At 39.8% G+C, this 26,263-nt stretch overlaps 1 protein-coding gene across 1 annotated transcript in view; it reads left to right on the top strand.

Moving 5' to 3' along the window:
• SDHAF3 (succinate dehydrogenase complex assembly factor 3) overlaps positions 1-14,594 on the top strand; it is a 53,156-nt gene extending 38,562 nt beyond the window's left edge. The window contains exon 2 of the mRNA XM_066353890.1: positions 13,984-14,594. Coding sequence (XP_066209987.1) covers positions 13,984-14,187 — 204 coding nt within the window. The 3' untranslated portion in view covers positions 14,188-14,594. The remainder of the gene's footprint in view (positions 1-13,983) is intronic.
• Positions 14,595-26,263: the final 11,669 nt, after the last annotated feature.

Below are 26,263 nucleotides of genomic sequence, written 5' to 3'. Positions count from 1 at the left end.
TATTTTAGATATTAGCCCATTATCAGAGGTATCCTTTACAAATATCTTCTCATTTACATAATTGGTTGGCTTTTTGTTTTGTTGGTTTCTTTTATGCAGAAGCTTTTTAATTTGATGTCCCGTTCATTTATTTTTGCTCTTCCCTTCAATGCCATTCTTATAAGAGGTTTTTTATTTTTGAAAACAAAGTTGTTTTTCATAAAGATGTGCTGTTACTTTGTGAATTTATCAATTTTATGAAGTCATGATAATACATATATTATCTTTAATGAATTATAATCTTAAAAATAAGTTTTAATTTCTAATAAGGTGAATGTTGGTAGATATAATCCACATAACAAAAACTTTTTTTTTAAGTATAAAAGAGTTCCGAGACCAAAGAGTTTAAAAACTACTGAGCAGAGATAACCTATGAAAATATCAATAAAAATAGAAGATATTGAAGAGAGCGTAGATGCTTTTGTAAAGTGAATATCAAATTTAAAATTATAAATCCTTTTAAAAAAAGTAGGTATATTTGAGGATTAGGCATTTGACATTGTACCATAGTAATACCCTGAAAGAATGGTTTTTAGTAGATGATTGGACATCTGCTTATTCATTATAAAGATCATGACTGAGTACTTTCTTTAAACCAGGCCTGTACTAGCTAGACGAAGGAAATTCAGGACTGAAAGGATACATGTGTCCCTGTGTCTCATGGTTTGTTTAGTAGGGAAATAAAATAATGTCAGATTAGGAAATTTAGGGCTATCTAGGTGAGTCAGACGGCCTTTCTAAAGAAGAGACCTTTAAACTGTGACCTCAAGGCCAAACCTGCCATGGGGACAACATTCCAGGCAAGAGTTCTCACAAAGAGCCACCAAGAGTATAATCTGCAGTCTTTCACAGCCTGTGTACAAATACCTTTTAAAAATACTGCTTATCATTTAATTCTCACAACAAACCTGTACTACACACATTTGGTAGGTCTAATAAAGATGTCCAGTTTATTATTTTTCATTATCCTGTGTAATGCATCATAGTATTACAGGTTTTATTCTATATCTATAATATAATGAAGTGTTGTAAAATTTATTAAGGCAAATTGTATCACAAAAGAATAAAGTTGCTATAATAAAGCATAAAATGTCCATAGAGTCCATTTACCTCCATGGTTTTTGAGATGATCAGGAAAACGTAGCTTTAAAATTACTTTTATGAATATATATATTTTTAGGTGGGGAAAAGTGCTGTAAGTATAAGTTACATAATATTATTTACTTTGAATACAGTGCTATTACGAAGCTTCTAAGAACTTTTGGATGGAACCCATACATAGGGATGTGTTAACTGCATTGGCTTCTCATTTCTGCTAGCATGACATACTTGATTTGTATGTGTCTCATGTCAAGGACATACAGAATTTATAGTGAATAAGTGTAAAAAGCATTTGTGAACCAGATCTTTTCTACATTTCCTTACTGCTTCCCTAACCAAGAATCCTTCATGTTCTTGCTTCTAGTCTCTCTCTCTCTTTCTCTCTCTCTTTTTGCATTGCTGTAAATAGCAACTAGCACCTTTGCTCATCCCAGAGTCACAGGTAAGTCCTGAGTCTGGCTTACTTCACTGGACAGAGGAACCTGGGGAACTTGATTCCAGAGAGGCCCAGCTTCATGGCCACCTGAGAAATACTGCTGACACTGGTGCTACTTTGTATTCGTTTGTTTTCTGTGAATCAGTGTTTATGGGCTAAGAAACAGCATAGGTTGTTCTTTGATGATATTTTTTTTACTTTAAAAATGGGTAATCTATCATCAATGACTTGAAAATCATGAGACTTGGTCAAAGAGAGCCAAGAAATTAAATTTATTATCATTGCCAACATAGATTCCTCTTTTCTGTAATATAAAATACATTAATGACTTGGGCAGCTCTACTTCAAGTCCCCACGCTGTCTTTGCATTTAGTTTCTGTAATTCCGGTCACTTCCAGGCTTTTTTACGGAGGGGGATGTTTCTGTTGTTTGTGTTCCTTGGGGATGCATGGCATTTTTAATCACTTCTCTAGGGACAGCTTGATTAAATGCTCCAAACTTAAGCTTGCTGGTTCGATGTTGCTAACACACCTTACAATAATTTTGGGAGAAAAGTAATTTTCTCCTTCTAGATCTAGTAGTTGTTCTTCTCTTTGTGAGTTCATATTGAAGAAATACAAGTAATTTAATTTGCCACAATTCAATTACCATTTTAGTTTCCCAGGAAATTACGGGCATGGCAGCATCATTGTGTGCCTGTCTTGTAAGGGAATTTATAATTTGATTTATGTAGTTCAAAAGGAGGAGACTCCTTAACCATTGAGCCTATGATAAATGCTTTTCTCAATACGAATATCCTTTTGTGAGTCAGTTACCTTTTTATTTACAGAGTTTGACAGTTTGGATTTTCATATATCATGATTTCTTATGGAATCAAAAATGTTTCTGATGGTACTTTTTTGTTATTTAGTTGCAGGTTTATTTTAAAGAACAAAGAATGGCAAATAGTAAATATGTGATTAAACGAAGTAATGAGAATTTGCATTTTCTTTTGTTAATCTTTACAGCCAGATTAATTAATTACAATTAGGTAAATTGATTTGGTCTCTCCTGGTAGGACCTGTCATACAATGAAAACCAGACCTATAACTTTTCTCCACTTCAGAATTTCTCCTGATAAGAGTCTCTCCTTGCTTTCTTTCTCTCCCATTTAATTACTTAAATATTAATTATTTACATATTATGATATCAAAACAATCCCAAGGTAAAATGTTCAAAACAAAGTGTTAAAGACTGCTCCCCAAACTTTTGTGGACATCCTTTTAGCTTCTCTATTTACATATAACTACACTGCTCACAAGAATTAGGGGATTATGGAACGTTCAGATACTCCAGTACTTTCAGCCTTTTGAATAGTGCATTTTCACCAAGGACGTAAGAGTTAGTTTCACATCTCATTTGCATAATCAAAAAACTTTCTTGGAATCATTTGCTTTTCTGATGATGTTCTTGTTTAATAAAGAAAAATCAAATGCTTTTTTTTTTATCGCTTCATACTCATTTTGAAATATCCCCTAATTTTGTAAGCAGTATATATAAACATTCTATTACATATATAAATTTGTATGTATTTTAAAAACATACAAATAGCATTGTATTTATAAATACAAGAGTTTCTCAGGTTATGACACAGTTCCATTCTTAAGCAATGTAACCCAAAATTTGGTGTAAGTCGAAACACACCCTGCCTGGCCTAAGTCACTTACCTATCCTAACACAGTTGTAAAATCATAATCTAGAACATAAAAATACAGCTGAGCCACAGAAAAAGGAAAAGGACATAAACATACTGCACTGTATATTGTACTGTAGTAACAGGAAAAATGACAAAAAATGAGTGTAAAAAAAATTCCTCACCACTGCATCTTCTTCTGCCGTGCGCAACCAAACTAGTTTACCCATGCAGTCCGTAAGTATAATGCTAACGGCGTAAGCTGAAACATGTCTTAATATTTTTAAGTTTTTATGGGAGTGAGCGTCATAAGCTTGAAATGTCAGGTTGAGACTGTCGTAACCCGGGGACACCCCTGTATTCTGCAGCTTGCTTTTTTCACTTGTCTTGGGGAATTCTATGTCCATGTTTGACTTGTTTCTTTTTAATTATTGCTTACTAACCTATAGTGTAGATGTACCATAGTTAATTTGAACAATTCTTTCTTTTCTTCTATATATACGTATTTCTTTAACATATGAATTTCAGCCCTGATATTCCTGTTACTTACATTTATAGTCTGAAAACTCTCTGAAATCCATAGATCTATTTTCTGTAAAATTTTTTATTTTATTTTAAAGATATTGATTTGTTGTTCCACTTATCTGTGCATTTGTTATTTGTCTCCTGTATGTGCCCTGATTGGGGATCGAACCCATAATCTTGGCATATTGGGACAATGCTCCAGCCAACGCCATAGATCTGTTTTCTTGATTTCTGACTTTCTGTGACTCACCGTCCTATGTTTAAATCCCATTCTCTTCATTCCTGACAACTCTACTCCTTATTGCCATGTTAAATAATTATGGCCCCAATTTGTTCATAAGAATTAATCAGTTTCAACTCTTGTGTGTCATGTGTATAAGGAATTTTATTTCACTTTGATGCTAGCGGGTGGGGAAGGTAGCACAAATCCAACAATTCACTCTATAAATACAAATGGTAACAATGATTAATGAATTTTATCAGAGTTCACAAGCATGTGCTAAAGTATCAATTCCAAATGGTGTTCTTTGGTGAGGACTGTGTTGCAAAACCTAGTGATTTTGGTGTGTTTTACTTAGACTTAAAATGTATATAGCTTAAAAAATTATGATATTGCTAAGGTATTTAAGAAATATTTCCAGAAACAGAAAAACTGCCGGTAGATGTAGGCATTTTTTTTTCTTTTTTTTTTTTTTTTTTGTATTTTTCTGAAGCTGGAAATGGGGAGAGACAGTCAGACAGACTCCCGCATGCGCCCGACCGGGATCCACCCGGCACGCCCACCAGGGGCGATGCTCTGCCCCTCCGGGGCTTCGCTCTGCCGCAACCAGAGCCACTCTAGCGCCTGGGGCAGAGGCCAAGGAGCCATCCCCAGCGCCCGGGCCATCTTTGCTCCAATGGAGCCTTGGCTGCGGGAGGGGAAGAGAGGGACAGAGAGGAAGGAGGGGGTGGGGGTGGAGAAGCAAATGAGCGCTTCTCCTATGTGTCCTGGCCGGGAATCGAACCCGGGTCCCCCGCACACCAGGCCGACACTCTACCGCTGAGCCAACCGGCCAGGGCCGATGTAGGCATTTTTAATGAAAGAACCTTATTGTGTTCTCAAATGAACATTTACTAAGGAGGAAAGAGAAACTTAAACACTTAATTGACAATAGGAGAGAGTGAGGATCAAACAAGATTAATTAATAGCAGGCACTAGAAGGAACAAAGCTTTGTTACCAATGTAATCATTATGACTTTATCGGAACTAAAGGTCTCAGGATTGGGAAAAGATACCCTTAAAGTGAACTAGTTTTTTTCTTTGAATTCTTACAAGAAGAAAATGTGAATGTTTTAGAAGTTGAGATGGCAAAGAACAAATAATATTTGAATCTGAATAAAATAGTTTGCTTTTTTTCTTTGCTCATTCACAAAAATTAAATATAGCGTTGATATCCCTCTCCCACTGAAACAAAGAATTGAGAACTCTGATTTTCGGTTTGAAAAGTTAAAGCACTATGAGAGGACTCTCTCTACAGTTACGGGATTGTGGTTAGAATAGCCAAACGGTGGCTTTTCAGTGCCTGGGAAGCTTTGTAAGTAAGTTAAATACAATATCCATAGCTGAAACTTAGAAGTGACTGAAATAGTTTTAGTTGAATGGTATTTGTACATAGTTAATTCTGTTTATTTAAATTTGCTGCTAATTTGCTTCTAATTTTATTTTTAAGTTACATGTTATATAAATGTGTATATGTGTATATTTTTTTTAGTTAATGGAAAAAATTTCAAACACATGCACATGAAGAGAGAACATAATGAACCATCAGGTACCCATCATTTGACTTCAGCATTTATCAACTTTAGCCAATCTTTTTCATCTGTACCCCCACGCTATCTCCTCTCACCTCCAAATTACTTTAAAGCAAATACAGCATACACATTTATTCACAAACACTCCAGTATTTATTTCTAAAAGGGACTCTTTAAAATCACGACCGTAATACCATTAGTATACTTTCAAAATCAGCAGTAATATTTTTAGGTTGAATGTGTTGGTTGATACTACTTGACATACTTACAGAGGTTTCAGGTGCCCAATTCTACAACAAATCTCTGTACACTATATTGTGTGTTCACCCCCCCCCCCCCCAACAATGATTCTTAGTGTCATCAAACATCCAATCATTGTTTAAGATTTCCTGACTGGCTTTCTTTTTTTTTTTTTTTTTTTTACAGAGACAGAGAGTCAGAGAGAGGGATAGATAGGGATAGACAGACAGGAACGGAGAGATGAGAAGCATCAATCATTAGTTTTTCGTTGCGCATTGCGACACCTTAGTTGTTCATATATTGCTTTCTCATATGTGCCTTGACTGCGAGCCTTCAGCAGACCGAGTAACCTCTTGCTCGAGCCAGCGACCTTGGGTCCAAGCTGGTGAGCTTTTGCTCTAACCAGATGAGCCCGAGCTCAAACTGGCGACCTCGGGGTCTCAAACCTGGGTCCTCCACATCCCAGTCCGACGCTCTATCCACTGTGCCACCGCCTTGTCAGGCCTGTCTTTTAAACAGTATTTTTGTTTAAGAATCCAAATAAATTGACATAGTTGTAATTAGTTGCCTGTTACATCTATTTGAAATTAAAAGAATTTTTAGCTTTTTACTTTGAGTTAATTTCAGATGTACAGAAAATAATACAGCTTTAACATCTTACATAATTATCAGTACTAAGAAATTGACAGTGGTGCAATATTAACAACTACTTTAGTACATTCCATTTTACCATTTTTTACACTAATGTTTTTTCTATTCTAGGGCCTGATTCAACAGTCCACATTTCATGGGATTGTTGTCTTAGTTTCCTCTAATTTGTTACACACTTCATTAGTCTTCCTTGTTTTTTGTGACATCAAAACTTTTGAAGACTACTGCTCAGTGATTTTGTAATGTCCTTTAATTGAGGTTTGTCTGGTGTTTTCTTATGATTTGAGGTGGGACATTTTTGGGAAAAGCACTGCAGAGGTGACATACCATTCCCCATGCATAATTATCAGGGAGTTGATGCTGTCGATATCCCTTATTACTGGTGAGGTTAGCCTTGGTCATTTGGTTAAGGTGCTGTCTTCTGGGTGTCAGCACTGTAAAGTTATTTTTCCCTTTGTTAGCGCTAAGACTGAGGTGGTTTTTTGTAGTTTTTCAGAGTTAGCATTTTGCTGATTGTATTCCCATAGTGAGATTTAACACATAGATGCTCCTTGACCCAATCAAACCATTGTTAAGTTGAAAATATCTTTATTGAAAATGCATTTATCCTACTGAACATCGTAGTGTAGCCTAGCCTATCTTAAATGGGCAGACACTTACATTAGCCTACAGTTGGGCAAAATCATTTCACACACAGTCTGTTTCATAATAAAGTGTTTAAATCTGCAATTTATGTAATTATGATTTGCTGCCTTCCTGCTGGGCAATTACTCTTGAGTTTCATCTGAAGAGTAATTGCCTTCCTCTTCTTACCAGAAGCAGGAGACACAGATGGGTGTTTTATACAGTAGACATGATAGAATGCAGAAACACAAAACATAGAATCCAAAAAAACAGTTTCATTCCTGCGACAAGGACATAACCCAAATTTTGGTAAAAATTGAAACACACCCTAGCCTAAGTCAGCTATCCTAACACAGTTCTAAAATCATAATCTAGAACATAAAAACACAACTAAGCCACAGGAAAAGGGAAAGGGCATAAATATAGTGCACTGTGTATACTTCCGTTGTGCGCAACCAAACGCGTCCGCCCATGTAGTACGTAAGTGCCATGCTAACTGTGTAAGCTGAAACACTCACGTCTCAATGGTTTAAAGTTTTTATGGGAGTGAGTGTCGTAAACTCAAAACATCATATGACCAGAGTGTTGTAACCTGAGGATCACCTGTACTTTAGAGGTCATTTTATTAGTTTATTTTTATCCTTTACATACATTAGAATATGTTAGAATAGAATATGACTTTATCTACTTTATTACCACAATTTAGTTGTATCAATTGGATTCAGACTATAAACAAGTTTAATACCCAAGTAGAAAATTTGCAAGTACAGTGAAGACAGAAGCAGTTTCCAAAATAGTTCTAGTTCATCTTTCACTTATAAACTGGTCCTTTTGGTTAAAAGACTTTACTAAAATTGTATTTCTGGGAGTGCTGTAACAAATTAGCACAACTTGGTAGTTCAAAACAACAGGAACTTCTTCTCTGACGGTTCTGGAGGCCAGATGTCTGAATCGAAGGGTTGGAGGCTCTGGGGGAGAGTCTGCGCCCTGCTTCTTCTGGTGGAGGCTGGCATTCCTTGACTTGTGGCCACATCACTCCAAACTTGTCTCCATCTTCGTATCATCTTCTCCTCCGGTGTCTAATTTCTCTTTCCTCTACGAACATTTGTGAGGGTATTTTGAGCACACCAGGATAATCTCATCTCAAGCTCCCTAACTTAAATACGTCTGCAAATCCCTTAACATATAAAGTAACTTCCACTGCTCCAGGGATTATTGGGACCTGATATCTTCAGGGGCCACCATTCAGCCCACTATACCTGCTCTCACCATACTCAGTGCCCCTCTCTTTGATGGCTTTCTGCTACATGAAGCAGCTACTAAACCAGAGGAAGCACTGTGCATTCTTTTTTTATTTTATTTTTCTGAAGCTGGAAACGGGGAGAGACAGTCAGACAGACTCCTGTATGCGCCTGACTGGGATCCACCCAGCACGCCCACCAGGGGGCGTCGCTCTGTCGTGACCAGAGCCACTCTAGCGCCTGGGGCAGAGGCCAAGGAGCCATCCCCAGCGCCCGGGCCACACTTGCTCCAATGGAGCCTCAGCTGTGGGAGGGGAAGAGAGAGACAGAGAGGAAGGAGAGGGGGAGGGGTGGAGAAGTAGATGGGTGCTTCTCCTGTGTGCCCTGGCCGGGAATCGAACCCGGGACTCCCGCACGCCAGGCCGACGCTCTACCACTGAGCCAACCTGTGCATTCTTTTTAGTTCAAGAAATCAGTCATAGGAGTCTTCTAACTTTAGGAGAATTCTGGGGCAGCTTTATTCTTACATGCTAGAATGATCAAAGCTTGAAACCAGAGGATGCTGTAGCTCACATGCTTTTTCTTTATTTTTTATTCTAAGTCCCCTTCCTCCCTCTGGGTACATTTCCATAGCAGAGTACTTAAATCGGAAAGTTTGTATTTTGCCTGACCAGGCGGTGGTGCAGTGGATAAAGCGTTGGACTGAGACATGGAGGACCCAGGTTCGAAATCCCGAGGTCACCAGCTCATCTGGTTTGAGCAAGGCTCACCAGCTTGGGCAAGGGGTCACTCACTGCTGTAGCCCCCCAGTCAGCACACATATGAGAAAGCCATCAATGAACAAGTAAGGTGCTATAATGAAGAACTGATGCTTCTCATCTCTCTCCCTTCCTGTCTGTCTGTCCCTATCTCTGACTCTGTCACCAAAAAAAAAAAAAAAAAAATTATTGCTGCTGCTTCCTGTATCTGGCCGCCTCAGGTACAGTCCTGCAGGTGGTATTCTCTGTGTTCCTGCACCCTGGCAGTACAGGAACGGGCAGGTACACGGGGCTGAGGAGCGGGCATGGAGTCCTGCAGGTGGTACTCTCTGTGTTCCTGCACCCTGGCAGTACAGGAACGGGAGGGCACACGGGGCTGAGGAGCGGGCATGGAGTCCTGCAGGTGGTACTCTCTGTGTTCCTGCCCCCTGGCAGTACAGGAACGGGAGGGTACACGGGGCTGAGGAGCGGGCATGGAGTCCTGCAGGTGGTACTCTCTGTGTCCCTGCACCCTGGCAGTACAGGAACGGGCATGGAGCCCTGCAGGTGGTATTCTCTGTGTTCTCACACCCTGGCAGTACAGGAACGGGCAGGTACACGGGGCTGAGGAGCGGGCATGGAGCCCTGCAGGTGGTATTCTCTGTGTTCCTGCCCCCTGGCAGTACAGGAACGGGAGGGCACACGGGGCTGAGGAGCGGGCATGGAGTCCTGCAGGTGGTATTCTCTGTGTTCTCACACCCTGGCAGTACAGGAACAGGCAGGTACACGGGGCTGAGGAGCGGGCATGGAGCCCTGCAGGTGGTATTCTCTGTGTTCCTGCCCCCTGGCAGTACAGGAACGGGAGGGTACACGGGGCTGAGGAGCGGGCATGGAGCCCTGCAGGTGGTATTCTCTGTGTTCCTGCCCCCTGGCAGTACAGGAACGGGAGGGCACACGGGGCTGAGGAGCGGGCATGGAGTCCTGCAGGTGGTATTCTCTGTGTTCCTGCACCCTGGCAGTACAGGAACGGGAGGGTACACGGGGCTGAGGAGCGGGCATGGAGTCCTGCAGGTGGTATTCTCTGTGTTCCTGCCCCCTGGCAGTACAGGAATGGGTGGGTACACGGGGCTGAGGAGCGGGCATGGAGTCCTGCAGGTGGTATTCTCTGTGTTCTCACACCCTGGCAGTACAGGAACGGGCGGGTACACGGGGCTGAGGAGCGGGCATGGGGTCCTGCAGGTGGTATTCTCTGTGTTCCTGCCCCCTGGCAGTACAGGAACGGGAGGGTACACGGGGCTGAGGAGCGGGCATGGAGGTGGCTGTTCTTTTTTCTTTTGGGGACAGTCTTTCCCTCTTAAGATATTCATTGATCATTCCTCACGGGCTTCTTTTCATCCTAGCCGCAGGCTGACTGGAACCGGGAGCTCACACGGCAGTGTGTCAAGTATGCAGATATACCTCTTTCAGGGGAAGACTGGGATGGGCACGTCTGTCTGCTCCGTCCTTGGTGTGAAGTTCTAGGGTGACAGCCGGTTAACTAACAACTATTTTCCTTTTGAACCCGTGAGTCTTGGCAGCAGCCACAAGATGCAGGACATCAAACATGTAGCTCCCGACACTGGGACACTGGCGGGGCTTTGGGAGAGGGCCAAGATGGCACCTACCAGCCACCCCGTCTCTGCAGAAGAGTGCAGTCAGCCCCTAGGTGTGTGTTAAATTAGAAGCCTGTCCCCTCGCGCCACAGCTTTTAAGACCTGCAGCTGGGTCTCTTTCGTGGAACTAAGTGGTGTCTCAGTTTGCTGTCTCTGGGCTGGGCCGTGGGGGATAGCCCAGGGAATCTGCACAAGCCTGTATGAACTGTTTCTGTGGGTCTCATGGACGTCAGCCCTGTTGGCTGACGGAGCTACTTGTTTTGGGCCCTGTCCCTCAGGTGGAAGTCTTAGTAGCGGTGGGTGCAAACCCTTTGTTCCTCAGGGAGAAGCTGGGAGTTGTGAGTTCCTGCCTGGTGAGGTGTTGCTGCATTGTGTTGCAGTGTGTGGCAAAATTGTGTCTCAGCCTCTCTTACCTGTTTTGATGGTTTTTTTCTCATTTCCCAATAGGTAGGAGTTGCTCAACTAGTTTATGGATTTCTTTAAGAGGGGATTTTTCATATGTGGCTGTAGATTCAGTGTGTCTGGGAAGAGGGAGCTCAGTAGCCTCCTGCATTGCCGTCCTCCACTGGAGTCTGCTCCTCACACGTCTGCACGAAATGTGTTTCTAGCTTCCTTAAGAAACACAAGTATTAGATTGTTACCTTATTATAAATTGTATCCTAATGAAAACTCTGAAATTATATATACTCAAATTTATAAGTGTAAAGTTAGGGAAAAAATTCATAAGAAACTTATGGATACACCATCCAAATATTAACATTTTACAGTATTTGCTTTAGATAATTTTTAAAAAATAAAAAATTAATGCCAGTATTACAGCTAACCCCATCTTTCCTTGTCATCAGAGGTCATTAGTACCTTGACATTGGTATCTGTTGTTTCCATGTTTGTTTTTATATTTTGCTCATGTATCTATATCCATAAATAATGTTAATTTTTAAATCTATACAAATTGGTCATATTGTTTATAAGTTTTTCTTAACATTTTTGCTTTTTGGCCCATTTCAGTAACTTTCCTAACATGCCTTGGCGTGTTTCTCTTGTGTGTGGCCAGTAGTCGCCGCCATCGCAGCCAGGCACATGCAGGTTCCCATTGAATTCGGGCAGACGGTAATGAAACAGTGGAGCCAAAAACTGGTGGGCCATCCCTTTATTCAAGCCCAGTGGTCGGCAAACTCATTAGTCAACAGAGCCAAATATCAACAGTACAACGATTGAAATTTCTTTTGAGAGCCAAATTTTTTTAACCTAAACTATATAGGTAGGTACATTGTTATTAACTTAATTAGGGTACTCCTAAGCTGGCCAAAGAGCCATGGTTTGCTGACCACTGTTCTAGCCTCACATCAAAACACACAGAGGGAAAACACTTCCCTTTCCCTCAGAGCTCACAAAGCTACTGACACATCCGGCTTTTCCTAGAATCAAAGGCCCACCAGTCTGTCAGCTCTGGTTCCCCATTGCACACCTCCCTGCTCCTCCTCTCCAGCACTCTGCAAAAATGGCTTCCTTCTTCTTAAGATTTTTGATGTGAAACCCCTCCTTCAGCAACATAAGCATAACAAAGCCCCTTCCCAAGCAGGAAGGTAATTAGCAGTTTCACCTGGCAGCACCATTTTTAACAATAAAAGTGAGCAAACTAAGAAAATACAGATTTTACAAATTCATTTGCCCAACATCTTGCTAGGTGCTTGCCAGTTAAGCTTTTTGAACCTATACATTTTTTTTTTCTGCCTAATTCTCTTTTTCTAGGATTCCTTTTAAACATATGATAGATGTTTTTAAGTTCATTTTTAATAGATTGTCCCTTTCAGATTGGATAATTTCTACTGATAGTTTCAAGTTCCTTGAATCTTTCAACTCCAATATGCTGTGAAGTTTTTTAATGCCAGTTACTGCATTTTAGAGTTCTAGAGCTTTCATTTGGTTCTTACAGTTTCCCATTCTCTAGTGAGATTTCTAGCTGCTTTAAAATCCCTGCTTTTGCTCATTTTAATGCATTGCCTTTTCTCTTTATTATGGGTTGCATTTACTGTTTTTTTATGTTTCTAGTAATTTTTGATTTTTCCCCTGCCCATTGTGAATAATAGATACATTGTAGAGACATTATTACACTCTGTTTTTCCAAAGTTTATAAATTTTATTATTTTATCAAGCTGTTAACTTAGATTCCAAACTCTGTGTGGCCTCTGACACAAAGCAGCTGAAATATCTGTTGTTATTTTTGCCTTACCTGGGCTACCTAAGTCTGTCCTGAGTCGTGACTAGTGCAGCGGTTAGCCAGAGACTTTGGCAGAGTTACTTTGTACAATTTGGGTTTCCCCTTCTGTAGCTAACTTCTCCCACCTCATCCTCCCCAACCCTGAGATTTCCCCCTTCTCACGTTCCGGGTTCTGTGCTGATTCATCAGTCAGTTACCACTCAGCACCAACTGAACTCTTCCCTCAGACAAAAAGACATAAAAATAGGCATCTAATCAGTGTTCTCTGAGAGTCAACACCTACTTTGGTCATTCTCCAGTACCTTGGGATTGTTGTTTGATTGTGTTTGGTCCAGAATTTGTACCCAAAACTTTTTCTTATCACCACATACATAAGAGCTAAAACCATAAAACAACTAAAAGAAAACAACAGTAAGTTCTTAGGGCCTTGGATTTGGCAATAGGGTCTTAGATATGACACTAAAAGCATGAGAAAAAAAAAACTACACAAACTGGGATTCTTCAAAATTTAAAACTTTTGTATATCAGAGGACACAAAGTGAAGACAAACTACAGAATAGGGGGAAAATGCAGACTCTGTATCTGACAAGGATTTTAATACCCGAACTACGTAAAGAACTCCTACAACTCAACAGCAGAGACAAACAACCCAACTTAGCGAATTTGAGACCCACTTTAAAACTAGACCCATGGCTAAGGAGAGCTTTGTGATGCTGCTGTACTTCAAATCTCGCATGTGGCCTCTGGGTGGTTGATACATGTTTCCAAAGTCCACCCATGGACCAGTCTCACCCTCCCCCACCTTTCCAGGTGAGATCTTTGCTAAGAAGTCTATTAAACTTATTAAAATGCTAAAAATAAGATACCTGAAATTATTACTGAGTGGTAAGTTACAGCTAATGTATCATTTGGATTTCTTTCATCCAAGGCAGTGGTGGAGAAGAATATAGGTACTGGGAATTAGACTTCTTCAAGTCCTCCAACATTAAGTGAGTGAATACAGATCTTATTTTAATTTTATATCTGTAACCTTCATTTTTCTCTTTTTACTAGGCGTATGCAGCAGTGCTATGGCAACAAGCTAAAGAAAACAGACAAAATTCAACTGAAAAAGGATGTTTTGGAATCGCGCTACCAGAAGAGAAACTTAATGACTTCCGTGATGAACAAATAGGACAGTTGCAGGAGCTGATGCAAGAAGCCACTAAGCCTAATAGGCAATTTAGTATTACTGAGTCCGGGAAGCCAAAAGTTTAGTCTACACAGTAAAGCTAACAAAGCATTTCAAGTTCAGAACCTCTATTTTAACTATCATTGGTTTTAAAATTTTATTTCTTCATCTTTTAGGCTTTGTTTTTAATGAAATATATTTGTTTTATTGGGGGGTGGGGTGAATGCTCTCTGCAAAGTATAGCTGAGGATCACCGGTGGCTAGAACTTTATGTTATTGAGGAAAGCAACAGCACTTGCTGGACGGATTTGAGTTTTGGTCTAAACCTAGAAGAACAACTCCAAACTGGACAAACTTGTGGAATTTGACCCAAAAATTTTAATGCTTTTTTTGTTCAAGTATTAGCCTCATGGTTTTAGTCTCATCAGGTAAATATATATATCATGATGCTATAGATGTGGAATTTCAACCAGGTTATAATTAAAATACATCATCATCCTGGAAGTTTCATTATGTTTACTTTCATAATACATATAATTATTCTTTTAAATGTCCCTTTTCCCTGATCATTGTTTACAATGAAAGGTTAAAAAGAACCTTTATGGTTCAGTGCTATACTATCATTTATATAATAGATTATACAACATATACTACATCTCTACAGTGTTTGTTAATAACTAATGACTCCTTAAATATATAATTCGTAGTTATCTTGAGAATCTCCTTTATTGCCTAATGATGAGGGAGTTAAAAACACTTATAAATTTTTCTTTCAATTTTATCAGTAAAGTGAAAAAAGTCAAATGATCCCATTCACGTCCTAAATTTGAAAAAAGATATATTACAAACTAAAACAACTTGTATTTTTAGTTCATGTTTACCCTGAGATCTGAAGTGATCATTTCTCCAGCAGGCAACTGCATTTATATCAGGCCTTCTATCCTGTTTTATTGAGAAACAGTTGGCACACGTCACTGTGTACGTTTAAGGTGTACAGCATATGTCAGCTCTTTAAAAGTTGATTTGTATTTGCCCCCGTGAGGCTTGATAGTATGAACTATTGTGTACAGCTTAATTCTCCTTTAGGTTATAATATTCTTATTTAAAAAATGTTCTCTAGGATTTTATCTTTTAGGAATCTTACTCCACACATTCCTTGCTTCAAACAGTAGCTATACTCTAAATCTATAACACTAACCTAAATCTCATTTCTGAATTTCAGATGTTTGAATTTCTGTTTGGATTTCAAACATTTAAAGTCAAGCTTACTCTTCTTCCCTTTTCAGTGAGTGCATAATGTTAACTTGGACCCAGTTCAGAATTCTGTAATTGAGCCTAGAGGTCACCATTTCCCTAGAGGCCTCCTCCTCATTATTCAGCAATTCTGACAACTCCATGTGGTGGACTACAAAATGGTCCTAGTTCTCTACCATTCCTGGGACCTGTGCCCTTTGCAGTGTTACTTTGCAGCTCCTCCCATCCACAATTCTATTTTTCAATTCTTCAAACCTGGACTGGCCTTGTTTCTTGATTTACTCAAAAGAACATGGGTAGCGACATTATGGAAGCTGGGAGTCTAGGCCTCAGAGCCTTGTACACTTCCAACTGGACTATTGGAAACTTAGCCAGTTGCCGTGTGAACAAACTCCGGAGAGTGCTAGGGTCACAATTTCCCTAGGAAGAGCATGCCTCAAGTTTAAATAAGAAAGGTGAGCACCAAGCCCTGGCCGGTTGGCTCAGCGGTAGAGCGTCGGCCTAGCGTGCGGAGGACCCGGGTTCGATTCCCGGCCAGGGCACACAGGAGAAGCGCCCATTTGCTTCTCCACCCCTCCGCCGCGCTTTCCTCTCTGTCTCTCTCTTCTCCTCCCGCAGCCAAGGCTCCATTGGAGCAAAGATGGCCCGGGCGCTGGGCATGGCTCTGTGGCCTCTGCCTCAGGCGCTAGAGTGGCTCTGGTCGCAACATGGCAACGCCCAGGATGGGCAGAGCATCGCCCCCTGGTGGGCAGAGCATCGCCCCTGTTGGGCGTGCCGGGTGGATCCCGGTCGGGCGCATGCGGGAGTCTGTCTGACTGTCTCTTCCTGTTTCCAGCTTCAGAAAAATGAAAAAAAAAAAAAAAAAAGGTGAGCACCAGAATGAAAGACCGCCAGCACCACCAGAAAAAAACTGTGAAATTAGCACATGCGTAATATAAAACATCCATGTTTAAAAAATAAAATTAGTTTGAAAATACCTATAGGAAACAAAGCATTATAAAAACTGACCTAGCATATTTGAAGTCCTAGAATAACTAAAAACAAATAAGTGAGCAGATTAGATGGGCCTGAAAGAATTGATGACTGCAAAATGGGACAGGAGAAATGATCTAGAATGGATGTACGAGCTGGAAAAATGCGAACGAGTAGAGGACAAAGCAAAAGTGTCTAATGTAGAACCAATAATGGATAATGGCGCAGAAGCAATATTTGAAGTGATAATTGCTGAGAGTTTTTCTAACCAATGAGAAAAGTGTCCAGATTTATCCCAAACAGAATAAATATGAAATCCTCACTTAGATAAAGCATAGTGAAATGGTACAATGCTAAAGATAAAAACTTGTAAAAGCAGCCAAAATAAAAATCACAGATAACCTCCAAAGCAGCATCAGCTAGACTTTTCTTTAGCTGACTTCTCGCCAGCAATGATGGGAACCAGTTGAATGACTATCTCTAATGTGTGAGAGGAAAAATAACTTCCAACTGAAAATTCTATACTCACCAAATGTATTTCAAGAATGACGGTGGAATAAACAGTTTCAGACAACAAATACGAGCTGGGTCACGATCTCCAGGTTCTTACTAAAGGACGTTCTAAAGGATGTGCTGGATGTAGTAGGAAGGTCATGAAAGAAAGAACCAAGATGCTTGTAAATATCCATCTTAGGGACATTTACCATATGGAACAATACAGTAATAGTTTTTCATGGGGTTAAACAAATGGATTGTAAAATCCAGAATAATGATATGGTTGCAATAAGTGCTCTAAATGTGGGTGGTCTGAGAAGAAGAAACTGATAAGCTTTATAAATGATTTCTAGTATAGGACTCCTTTCTATATAACAACCCCAAAAACGGTTGTTACATAAAAATGACTTTAAATTCCATGCTAGTCAAGGGGAAAAATGAAATAAGGGAAAAAATGATTGTTATAATAAAAGGAAAGGAAAGAGAAAAAGAAACATAAAGGGGGAAGGATAAATTTTAAAAAATGAGGTAATAGATATAACCCCATTATGTCAGAAATTACATGTAATGTAAATGAACTAAGTTATTCAGTTAAATGTAGATTGTTAAAATGGTCGTAAAATGAAAGCAATTATATACTGTTGTAAGAAACCACACCTAAAGCATATAATAAGGTCTGAAAGTGAAAAGATACCAACCAAAAGTAAGCTGATACTTTATCTCTAGCAGTATTTCTGATATTAATTTAACTTCATGTAATGAAAGGTTCAATTCACTAGGATCATTTTAGCTCCATTGGCTGGAGTATTGTTTTGATGTGCAGAGGTTGTTGGTTTGATCCCCAGTCATGGCACATACAGAAACAGATCAATGTTTCTGCCAATCTATCTTTCTCTCTATTTTCCCCTTCTCTATAAAAAGGGTCAATCAATAAAAAATTTGAAATTGTTATTGTGAAAGTGATTAAGCAGTCTGATATTTTAGGAAGTTAACACAGTTTCAAATAACTCCTGAATCAATCAAGAAATCCTAACGGATTCTAGAATATAAGTAGAGTCGAACACTAGTGAAATACTTAATAAAATTAATGGGTTGTAACTAAAACAGTAGTTGGGGAAATTGAGAGCCTTAGATGTGTCTAGCAGCAAGAAAGAAAGGCTGGATGTTAATGAGAAAAGCCATCTATCTTGAGAGCACAAAATCTCAAAGGAAATCAAGAGCAGAAAGTAATAAATCAAAGGTTTATTCTTGGAAAAAGACAACAGTAACAAACTTCTGGCAAAATTAGTTAAGAAAAGCAAGTACGTACCTTAACCATTGTCAGGAGTGAAAGAGGACAGAACTATTTCTGTTTGATGGTAGATATATTATGAACATCATAAAGCTAATAATTTTTTAATATGCACAAGAAATGGACAGCTTTTTAGGGACATGTTGCTTACCAAAGTAGACAAAAGAATGATTCTGTAGCCATTAAATTAATTGAATCAATACTACTAGAAAGAAAATTCCAGGCCTGAACAGCTTCTTTGGTGAGTACTGCCAAAGAGTTAAGAAATAATTCCACACTTAAGTCCTCGCAGTGAACAGAGACAGAGGGATAATCCCTAAGTCATTCGCTGAGACCAGCAAATACCTTATATACCAAATGCTACTATGAGAAAGGAAATTACAGGCAATTTCACTTAAAAACATAAACACAAAATCTTACATAATTAATAAGATAAATCTAGCAAAGGATGATTCATCATGACCTAGTCAGGTTTGTGTCAGGAATCTAAAGTTATTTTTATATTAGGAAAACTATGATTTATTACATAATCAAATTAAAGGGGAATTTAATCATAATCATCTCTTTAGATGTAGAAAAAAGCATTTGCTAAACATTCACTACCCATTCATGATAAAAGTCACTCTTAAACTAGGTATAAAGGGCACTTCAATTTAATTAAAGGGTTTCTACCAAACATCTGCAGCAAACAGTAATGAAAGCTTTCTCTGTGAGACAGAATAAGACAAAAATGTCTGTCATCACTGCTTTTCAAGTCAAAACTGTTAGACTCAGATAATATGTGTAGTAAATCTAAAGGAATCTACAAATTATTAGAATGAATAAGAATTTAATGTTTGCTAGATGCAAAAATTATACAAAAATCAACTGCATTTCTATATAGCAGCAATAAACAACATGAAAATTTATGAGTTAAAATAAACACTAAAAAGCAGTTTCACAAAAGATGCTGAAAATTCTGAAGAAAATTATGACAATTTAAAGACACTAAAGAAGACAAAGTGGTATTCTATGCTCCAAGATTGAAAGATTTAATAATGTAAATATCTTAATTATTCCCAACTGGTTTGTAATGTCAATGCAATCTTCATCAAAATTCCAAATGGCTTTATAATGGACAAGCATATTTTAGAGCAGGCACCCCCAAACTATGGCCCGCGGGCCACATGCGGGCCCCTGAGGCCATTTATCCAGCCCCCACTGCACTTCTGGAAGGGGCATCTCTTCATTTGGTGGTCAGTGAGAGGAGCACTGTATGTGGCAACCCCCCAACGATCTGAGGGACAGTGAACTGGCCCCCTGTGTAAAAAGTTTGGGGACCCCTGTTAGAGTTTATATGGAAATGCAAAGGACCAAGAACAGCCAAGGCACTCTAAGAGAATGATGTAGCAGGACCTATCCTGCCTGCCAGATATCAAAATATAACTATAGTTTTTAAGATAGTGTAGCCTATGGCAACAGTGGCACTGCCCTACTGTAGAGAAAGGACTGCTTTTCAATAAATGGTTCTAGAACAATTTGTGGGGTTTTTAAAAGAACTTTAGTGCCTATAATTTGTTGGTTTCTTAAAGATTGAAATGTTAAAGAAAAATTATAACAATATGATACATAAGAGTATGGAAAATAGCTTCAAAATATTGGGGTGGGAGCCCTGGCCAGTTGGCTAAGTGGTAGAGCATCAGCCCAGCATGTGGAAGTCTCAGGTTCAATTCCCGGTCAAGGCACACAGGAGAAGTGACCATCTGCTTCTCCACCACTCCTGCATCCATGGCTAGAATGGTTTGAGCAAAGTTGGCCCTGGGAGCTGAGGATGGCTCTATGGCCTTGCCTCAGGCGCTAAAATAGCTCAGTTGCTGAGCAACAGATTTAGATGGGCAGAGCATCGCCCCATAGGGGGCTTGCTGGGTAGGTCCCGGGATACATGTGGGAGTCTGTCTCTGCCTCCCCACCTCTCAATAAAAAAAATGTATATATTGAGTTGGGAGAAGAGTTTTTAAATAAGACAACTAGCTCTAGCTTCAAAGGAATAAAATAAACCTGAATATATTAACATTGCCTTTTCCATCAAAAGCGGTAAAGCGTGCAAACCCAACCTCAGAATGTGGAGAGTGGCACCACATATAATGGTCAAATAAATGGTATAGTCATCCCTCGGTATCTGTGGGAACTGGTTTCAGAATCCCCTGTGGCTACCGAACTTCACAGGTGCTCAAGTCCCTTACATAAAATGGCACAGTATTTGCATATAATCTACACACATCCTCCCATATGCTTTAAGTCATTTCTAAATTTTATTACCTAATAAAGTGTAAATGCAATATAAATCCTTTTACTGTATTGTTTAGAGAATGACAAGGAAAAAAGGTCTGTACATCTTCAGTACAGACATGACCACTGTAGGCCTAGCTACATAGTACACATCAGCAACAAACATAACCTTTTTTCCATATGATTTTTGATCTGCTGTTGGTTGAATCTGCAGATGCAGAACCCACAAAGGGCTGACTGCATTCAGAACATCTAAAGAATGCCTGTATATCAGTGAGAAAGATGTAAAGTCCAATAGAAAATAGGCAACAAACTTGAATAAGAAATTAACAAAGGAAATCTACTGATCAGTAAACAAACAAAATCCTTTGCCTCATTTGAAATAGAGAAATAAGAATATAGATCACAATGAGATTGCATTACACAGCTTCCAAATTGACTAAAATAAGGTGACAATAACAAGTGTTGACAAGATAGGAAGTAATGGAAACTTACCCTCCTAGTGGGAGTATAAATTAGTACATCATCTTTGGAAAACAGTTTGACAATCTCTAATATATTTGAAGATGATTCTACTCTATAAATACTATTGCTTTATGATGTGCTATTTGAGTACTGATTTTGCTCTCAACTACAGATCAATTTTATCACATAATGAAATCAATTTTACCATAGGCTAATCAACATAAACAAGACTTAAGTTTCTATGGCATGAAACAGCATTGTGAAACAATGTTATTCATGGACCTGCTGTTTATGGATTTGAATCTCATCTTCTTAGTTCTATGATGTTGAGTATGTCGCTTTAAACATCAAAAAAAGTAAGATTTAATCCCCCCAACCAAAAAAAAACAGTTTTTGCCCTCATAGGATTTTTGTGAGGATTAAATGCATCTACGTGAAATGCTCAGAACAGTACCTGGAACATAATAATCACTGTAAAGTATATGTTATTATCATTAACACAATCCATAAAGTTACTCCTACATATGTGTACTACAATCTTGTGAATGATTAGGCTACAAAAATGTTCATATAAGTTATTTTAGCAGCCCCAAACCAGAAACATCCTAATGTTTCTGCATAGAATAGATTAAAAACAAACAACCAAACAAAAACATTATGGTATAGTCCTATAGCAAGGACGATAAATGAACTGCAGCTTCTCATAACTAGTTCTGATCGAAAGAAAGAAATCAAACAAATACAATGTGAATCCACTCTACAAAGTTCAAAATCAGGCAAAATAAAACAATATTGTAAGGGATGCCGGTATTAGTCGTAAAAGCATAAAAGGAAATAACAGAAAAATTAGGATGGTTGCCAGTTGGTGAGTGAACAGGGTTGTGATTGAAAATGGACACTTGGGGAGTCTTCTGGGGTCCTGGGTGGCAATTTTTATATTTTAACCGGGTGAGATTTATAAGAATGTTTATCATTCTTCTTGACACCTCCCTGTTCACTGCACATCGGGGCTTACTGAGGAAGATAATTTCACTGTTGAGTATGATGTTGAATTTTGAAAAATACGTATTAATAAGTACCCACCCTAAATATCCAATAAATATCCAATAAAGTAGGGAAATAATTATCATCATAAGGATCAACCACAGGTTTTTTTTTTTCATTTACCATAATTAGCTCCTCTCTTTCCAACTGTCCACAATTTCTATCTATCCATAACATTTCATGAACTTGTTCAACATGTAATATGGGAACAAGGCTGAGAGGGAAAATAAAGGTAATGGTTACATTGGTGTTTGCACTTGTTGCTTTATTTTATAACACGATTATGTAACACTCTTTTCTTTCTAGTCCTTGCTACCATTTTATGTTGATACATTTCAAAGAAAATGGGTTTCTCAGAACAACACTGAAGGTTGTTTGCATTTTCTCCTTGGCCTCTGCTTTCCTCTTTGGGTAAGAGAGCTGACGGAGGAAAGACGAGAGGACCTTGGTAAGGTCAGCTAGCTTCAGATGAAACTACTGGGTTTCAGTAGGCAGGTGAGTTTAGCCTAACCACGTTTTTCATCTTTTCCTTTGCAGAACGTATTCGATGAAGCAATGCATCTTAACTCTCAAGATGAGTGAATTTGAAACACAAATGTGCTTATTCCTACTTGTGTTGTGTTCTACCTGTCTGAGTCTGACAGAAACAACCTGGCAATTACGGGCTTACATAAATTTATATTGTGATACAGATTTAAGATAACCTTGTGCAATTTTAGCAAAGAAGTAACAGTTCAATATGAGGTACCTGAAACAGTAGACCCTTTTCAGGGTTGCAGATCATCACAGTGCAGAACCTGGTAAGAGCTGAATGTTGAAGAATTGTTGCTAAGCAACTTGAAAAGAATATCTGCATAGTAATGACATACCTAGTGAATACTGCCACTCACATCAGATGACTGAAAAGAGACCAAGCACCAGCATAGAATAGTAAAATTTAAACTCAGAGCTCACTGGAGAAGTTGTGGTTGCAGCCCACGGGATAGCAGAGACGTTTGCCGTGTTGCCCAGACTGGAGCACATCTGTATTTGCTGGGCCAGCAGAAACTACCCTCTGGTGGGTACAGGGGGACTGGCAGGCAGGCCTGCGGGGGAGGTGGGAAGACTGGGTGCTGCTCTTCAGTGGGGCAGTTTGCAGCGTGGGAAGCAGTGTGCATGTCTGGAGGGCCTTCGGCAACTTACGGAGTGCGGGCAGGCCGGGGTTGGTGGCAAGCACACAGAGTGGGTCAGGGGTCCATGGGGCCCAGGATGCTTCGTGTCCGTGTTGGGAGGGTTATGTTATGATCACGAATCCAGGCTACAAGCCTGACAAGAGACTACATCCTGGACGTGCTGCTGGGGTGAGTACCACTGGCTATCCTAACACACGTGCCTGTGACAGCCACACAGCAGGAACAAGAAGCAAAGGTGACAGACAGCACACTGGAATCGGGACAAGAAAGCCCTCCTCCTGTAATAACCCTCTACTGACAAAGCTTAATACTGTGCTCACTGCCAAGGAGAAATAGTTAAACCCATTATCATACAGCTGGTCATGCAGGAGGACTTGGAGAGGGGAGGCAGTAACTGAGAGCACCTACAGCTAACAGAATGCTTATTCTATGCCAGGCACTGGGATGTATATGGATTCTTGCACTTAAACCTCAACCGCTCTATGATTTGGGATGATATATTTTCTCCATTTTATAGATGAATAATCTGATGTTTAGATAAATTAAGTAACTTGCTAGAGGCCAAATAGCTGACATTTAAGAGCTGGATGAACATTTTTAGTTTGCCTAGCACCTGTACCTTAACCACTACACTGTTCTGTGTTCTCCCAAAGGAAATGCAATTGCACTGGTGAAAGTGATGGATGGATCTCCTGTTGTGTCAACACCAACTGGTCCTGTACTCATCAAGTGGCCCTTTAGACACATGCTTTCCAGTGGCGTTACCCTCAGAGGGTCTCATGTTGCTCACAGGGTTCACAATTCTCAGACACCAGCAAGGTGTCCAAAACTTCAACCCAGTTCTGACACTATACCCATAGTGTTACATCCCACATGTAAGGCTTTTCAGTCCTATAAGACTCCTCCCACCACCATGTACACACTTCAAATGCCAGCCACAAACACATACCTGCTCCCAACCAATCAGCTACAGACGGGAACTTCTAATGACCCCACCTTGGGTTCAATCAATTTGCTAGAATGGCTCACAGAACTCAGAAGAACCTATTTTCTCACTAACTCACTGATTTATTACAAAGGATATAACTCAGGAACAGCCAGATGAAAGAGATGCATAGGGCAAGGTATGTGGCAGGGGGTGTGGAGCTTTCATGCCCTCCCAGGCTCACCACTCCCCCCATCTCTATGTGTTCACCAACCTGGAGCCCTCTGAACCCCCATCCATAGGTACTTCCAAAGGGCACCTCACTCACAAAGCAAAAGACACCTTTACCATTCTAAACCCACAGGAAATTCAACAGTTTGTGGAGCTATGAGCCAGGAACTATGGATTAAGACCAAATATATATGAGAAATATATTTTGGTCAACTAATAACCAAATATCTATTTCTCATAAATAAATCATAATATTGCACCTCCACAAGAAAGAAATTCCCTTCCCTACTTCCCCAGCTCCATACAACCTATCAAGAAGTCCTGTTGATTCTATTTAATAGCCCTTCCATTCATTTTTTCTACCAACGCTTTTATTTCTTCAGTTCAAGTCACCATCTCATCTGTATTTCTACAACACCTCCCAACTGCTTCTAGTATTGACCCTTTCAGCCCGTTCTCCGGAGTGCAGCTAGGCTAATTTTTCTCAAGTCCAAACCTGGTTAGGTCACTTTTCTGCTTTAAAATCCCTTCAATGTCATTTTATTGAGGATAAGTCCAAAATAACAGGTATTAATGCTTTATGATCCAGCCTATGTGTCAGTCAGGGCCAGTCAGGGGTCAGAAACCACACCAGTCATTTTCCTTGAATTTAAAGTATTGTTAACTATTTATTGAAGAATTGATAAAAGCAAAACAAGAACATTAAGGTATCACACACACACAAGGAAAGATATTGCAGAGGCAGGAATTGCAAGAAGCAGCTATCAATTTTATTAAGTGTTAAAGCTTGGAGGTGGTACCCAGAGCAGTTGACACTTAGACCTCTGAGGAGAGGGCTGTGGTGTCTGACAGGAACAGAGGGCAAACAAGAAGCAAACAGTTAAGGCAAGGGAAGGAGCCAGCCTCTTCTTCCCCCGCCTGTTTAGTAGTAGTAGTTTCCCTCTAGTGTCACCTAGTGTGATTTGTAGTCCCAGCTCTAACATCACAAAGTGGAATTCAGAAGAGTGGGTTTGAAGTTAGAAGACAATGACCTATAACTGCAAAATTCATCCCATTGGCTACTTAGCACACACCGATCCTTTCTATTACTATTTGTTTCCCAAACAATGACAAAAACAACTATATTTTTGCTCAGAAATGCAGCTATTCTATGTGCTAACGAAGATGTTCTCATCCTTTTCTCATAATGAGAAGCCCAAAGTCTCAACACCAAATGCATTCACCTTCATTAGTAGTCGCACTACTAATGGGCTATAACAATTAGCTAAATTCAGTCACAGTTCCATCCAAATATTTGGTCACCTAAAGACTAAACTGTAAACTATCAATAAAACGTATAAAATAATGAAGGGAAGAATATAAGGGAAAAGTAAATTTGTACTTACAAATATACAGAGACACACCCATTCATACTACAAGCAAAGAAAAATGAGTTCCCTGATTAGAAGCAATATTTGCATAAATCCATGATGATAAATGAAGCATTCCAGAGGCTCACAAATTGTGGAGCTGCAGGGTAGTATAAATAGGGAAGGCCAAGTCATATCCAGAATGTGCATCTATTTCAATGAAGATAAATCCCTCCTCCATGCAGGGAAGAGACCGATGCAATCAGCCTGCCAGTAGGTATCGATTTGGTCCCCTTGGGGAATACGGGCATGCCAGCGGGCTCAGTGTGGACGTCTGATGTTGGCAAATGAGGCATTCAACCATAGCGGTCGCCAGGTCAGTGCTGGTGAGGAAAGTCGATGTTACTGAGCTCAGCTGTAGGTAGGTGGTCATTGGATAGGCATTGGGTGCTCGGGGAAAGGTTGAGTGACATCCATATACCGTGTCCATTTGTTCAGCTGATTATTGAGGACCTCCTCTCCAGCAGATGCTTTTTGATGACCAATCACACGGGATACACATTTTCACACTCTGTGCCCATTCTGGGACTCATCTTCACATTTTTCCCCAGACCACCCTGTCTGGTCTCTCTTCCAATATTGTTCTCTCCAAGCCCCTGATCATCCAGCTCAACTGTTACCAACTGCCTATAAGTC

This window comes from Saccopteryx leptura, chromosome 12, assembly GCF_036850995.1.
Source record: "Saccopteryx leptura isolate mSacLep1 chromosome 12, mSacLep1_pri_phased_curated, whole genome shotgun sequence".
NCBI lineage: Eukaryota > Metazoa > Chordata > Mammalia > Chiroptera > Emballonuridae > Saccopteryx > Saccopteryx leptura.
This window is presented reverse-complemented; position numbering and strand designations above follow the sequence as displayed.